Below are 4016 nucleotides of genomic sequence, written 5' to 3'. Positions count from 1 at the left end.
CCCCCGTAGTCCCTCAACATTTGCAATACTTTGCAATACTCCAATTGCAAGCAACTCCACTTGACTAACTCTATCCAAGGACCACTAATACACCTAGACTAACTCTAGCCTAGTGTACCACTCAACAGCTTGAGGAAACACACTTCCAACAAGCACCTTTTGAGACTTTTTATCTACCTACAAACAGCTTCCTTTAAAGAGAAGAGTAGATTTAAAATTTAAGCACAAAAAAACAAAGACTCACAATAATATAAAGAACTTAGAGAAAATCTTGTGTCTGGATCAGGTTCTTCAACTTGTAGGTGACTTTGTTCTTGAGAACTTGTGTTAGCAGCTTTGTACGATTTGGATTAGGTTTTCAAGTCTATTCAATATGTTGCCAACATATTGTATATATAGTGGAAGGATGTGGGATGGATAAAGACCACTTATACACTTTGACCTAAAGCATGGGCCAACTACGAGCCTGTACTTGTGTGCGAAGTAGACTAGCTCACCTTTACCGTCTTCTACCGACGTGCTTAAAGATCCAGAATCGATCACAGACTGTGTCTCTCATCGGGGCTTGACAATCATCAAAACAAAGGCACTTGGACTCATCAAAAGTGATTTCTTTTTACTAGACAGCGAGCTTGCTTTGCAATTTAGTTAGACAGTGTCTAAGTGAACTAGAAAGAAGTGAGTGAGGCGGAGGGAAAAGAGTCCTAGATTGAGTGGGAGTGTTCGTTGAAAGTGAAGCTCATTGAAACAAGCACTTAGCAGAGTTGACATTGCAACCTATAGCAAACTGTTTCTTAGGGATTATTTTTACATCTTCACCAAGTGATATCAGTTCTTTTTATGCGGTAATAGAGGAAAGCATAACTGTTAATTGTGTAGGTGTGTGTTAAGATGAAACATCATTTATTATTTTTTCTAGGAGCAGATTATTTATATTATAGATAATTTAATTAATGTATGTTTTGAGAATACGTGCTTGGTGTTTCATTTAGGAATTTTCACTGTAATAGTTTAATAACTATTTTTTTAATTCATGGTGGTTAGTTTAGAAAGCACCAATCTGGCTATGCTGTTGTTGTTCATTTGGGAGTTCTTGAAGGAAGAATTGTTTGAGAAAAACAAAGTTATAATGGACTCACTCTTCACTACCATACATAGTAACATTATACATTTTTATTTGCAGTTTGTTGCACTAACCTGCTAGATTGTAGGCTCCTAACTGTAACTAATTCAAGACACATCATTTATTAGAAACTAACTCTACCTTCACTCTTATTTTCATATTTCAAAATGACTAGTTAAGCTTTTTTTTTTTTTTTGATGGGTAATTAAGCTTTTGCTTGTTCTCTGAACTTATCAAAGGTTCAAAAAAAAAAAAAAAAAAAGGAAGGAGCTTGCTTGCTCCCTTCAGTGAGACAGAGATGTCTTGAATTCTATTGAAGCTTTCAGGGCAGTATTCTTGTTGTCTTTAATGATTCCTGTACATGTGCTTACTGTTAGTGAAATGAGTTTCACTAATTATCACTCTCTTTTACAGGAAAAAAATCAAGACATACTACAAAATCAGACACTGACTCAATCTGAAGTTGATCAATGTCAAGCCTATTATGAAGCCGTAGGAGGGCTAAAGAAAAGAAGAATATATGGTCTTGGATCTCAAGCACACTTATATTATGGGCCGAATCTTCATCCTTCTTCTGAATCTGATGCTACATCCTTAGTACCACCGCCAAATTCTCAACTGGCAGCGACAGGAAATTTAGATGAGTTAGTGATGCGATTAATTCCTGCACTGACTGATAGCATAATTCCTGCACTGACTGATAACATGATTCCGGCTCTGACTGGTCACTTGATTCCTATAATTATTGAGTGGGTACGTGGATTGATTCCTTCAGTCTTTTGTCAGACAGACACTCTTAACGACCATCCATCATTTATGGCACCTATAGTTCCAGCCCCATCTATTGCCAACATTGATCAAGTTCATGCATCGGTTTTAGATGATGATCGTGGCTCTCTAGTCTCTTATTAGTTAGTTTTGTTGTTTGGACTTTATGGTTGTTGCATATGATTTTGAATTTTTTGTTTTGGATATTATCGTTGTAGATGCTTTGAACTTGATGCGCATTCTGCTATGTATTTTGGACCTCGTAGAATATTAGTTTCTATTAATTAAGTTATTATATGAGTATTTAATATATACTTGGACAGGTTTATTTAAAATATTATATATATAAAAAAAGATTTGCGACGGATTTCAAATGTTGCGACAAATTTATTGGCCACGGAATTAGCAACGGAAACTATTGGTCGCCAATTAGATGAAACGACGAAATAACTCATAGAATTAGAGATAGAAACTACTAACATCGCGACCGATTTCATTCGTCGCTCATATTGGCAACAGATAAAATCCGTCGTTAATCTTGCGACGAATTCATTTTTTTTGTCGGCAAATGGCTAGCTACGAGGATTTTACCGACGAATTCAATCCCGTCGTTATCCTGTCACTCTATTGATTTAGTAACAAATATATGCTACTTATCAACGGATTTCTTCTGTTGCTAAATCAAGTTTTTTTTTTTTTTTAGTGTAACTCGCACATATCAATCTCGGAATTAGTTGCTAATGTGTTGCAGTGTATACTTTTGTCCCAAAGGGAAGTACCTTTCCCTCTGGGGGTAGGAAAATCATGATCGGGATAGCGAACCAAAAGCTATGGGACTTGGGTGTGGGTCTTTTGTCGAAATGGAATGTAAACTTAATACCAAAATATGAGGTAATCTAAAATACCTAAGCCTATTAAAATATTATCTAATAATTACCTAATCACTTTTGGAAAATCCGCAGGAATGCCCTTATTTTTGGGGTGGTCTTTAATTTTTTTCCTTCATTAGAACCCCTTGGTTTCGGATTCGAACACCCGCTCAGTCAAAAATTTTTTTTAAAAAAATCACAAGGTAGAGTTTGGATTCGCAAGGCAGAGAATTGCTTGCAAAACTCTGCCTCAAGCAAAATTTTGCTACCTTCAGACAGAGTTTGAAACTCCACCTTAAGGTAGAGTAGAGTTTGCAGTCAAACTCTACTTGATTAGGCAAAGTTTGAGTGATCAGGGAGAGTTTCGAGGCACACTCTACCTTAAAGTTTTTTTTTTTAGGCAAACTCTGCCTGATCAGGCGTTTGAGTGATAAGGTTGAGTTTTGCCTTCAGGCATGCCAAAACTTTATCTTAAGGCAAAGTTTTGCCTTACTCTGTCTGCAGGTAAAGTTTTGCATTCAAAATTCTGCGTAAGATAGAGTGCAAAACTCTGTCTTGCGAATCCAAACCTCTGCCTTACGAAATTCCTTCTTTTTTGTTACTAAGCTGGGGTTTGAACCCAGAACCATGGGGTATTACGCAAAGAGCAAAAAATTAAAGACCACCAATTTGAGGGGCAAAAATTAAAGACCAATGCTTTTGAAGGGCAATCCACACAAAAAAATGATCACTTTTTATGTTAGAATTAAATATTTACACGCACAAATAACTTTCAATCACAAAGACACTACATGGAAAATAAGGACACTGGTTTGATATTTCCTTATTTGAACGTGATAGCAAATACTTTTTGAATTAATTAGATTTGGAACCTAAATTCAGAAGTAGTGTTTGTTTTAAACTCTATTTCAACTGTGATATTTTTTCTATTTATCAGAATAACCAATAGAAATATGGTAGAATCAGACTAAAATTAAAGGACATAAAAGTCGTTCAATATTTGAAGGATACTTTGACCAACATTTATATTCATGCTTTTATAATAATATAAATATAGATAGATAGATTTAAGCGTTTTGTTGATTGGCCGCCCCGAACTTGTAACTTTTATGAGTATTGTTGGTTTGACCATGTTTTTATTATTTTATCAGTAATATTTTTTTTATAATTTCAGAAAATATGTAGTAACTCCTAATCATCTCTCTGTCATGTACTTTCATCATCCTCTTCTTCTTCTTCTTTTTTTAATGTTAAAA

The 4016-nt window shown here is 35.2% G+C and overlaps 1 protein-coding gene across 1 annotated transcript; it reads left to right on the top strand.

Moving 5' to 3' along the window:
* Positions 1-1471: 1471 nt before the first annotated feature.
* Positions 1472-2035, top strand: LOC132061929 (uncharacterized). The gene has a single exon (XM_059454603.1). It carries the CDS (start codon positions 1472-1474, stop codon positions 2033-2035), a length of 564 nt encoding a protein of 187 aa, XP_059310586.1.
* Positions 2036-4016: the final 1981 nt, after the last annotated feature.

This window comes from Lycium ferocissimum, chromosome 7 (assembly GCF_029784015.1).
Source record: "Lycium ferocissimum isolate CSIRO_LF1 chromosome 7, AGI_CSIRO_Lferr_CH_V1, whole genome shotgun sequence".
Lineage (NCBI taxonomy): Eukaryota > Viridiplantae > Streptophyta > Magnoliopsida > Solanales > Solanaceae > Lycium > Lycium ferocissimum.
This window is presented reverse-complemented; position numbering and strand designations above follow the sequence as displayed.

Excerpts from the sequence above, each read along its gene's own strand:
- LOC132061929 (XM_059454603.1), top strand. The coding sequence starts at position 1,472 with ATGATTCCTGTACATGTGCTTACTGTTAGTGAAATGAGTTTCACTAAT.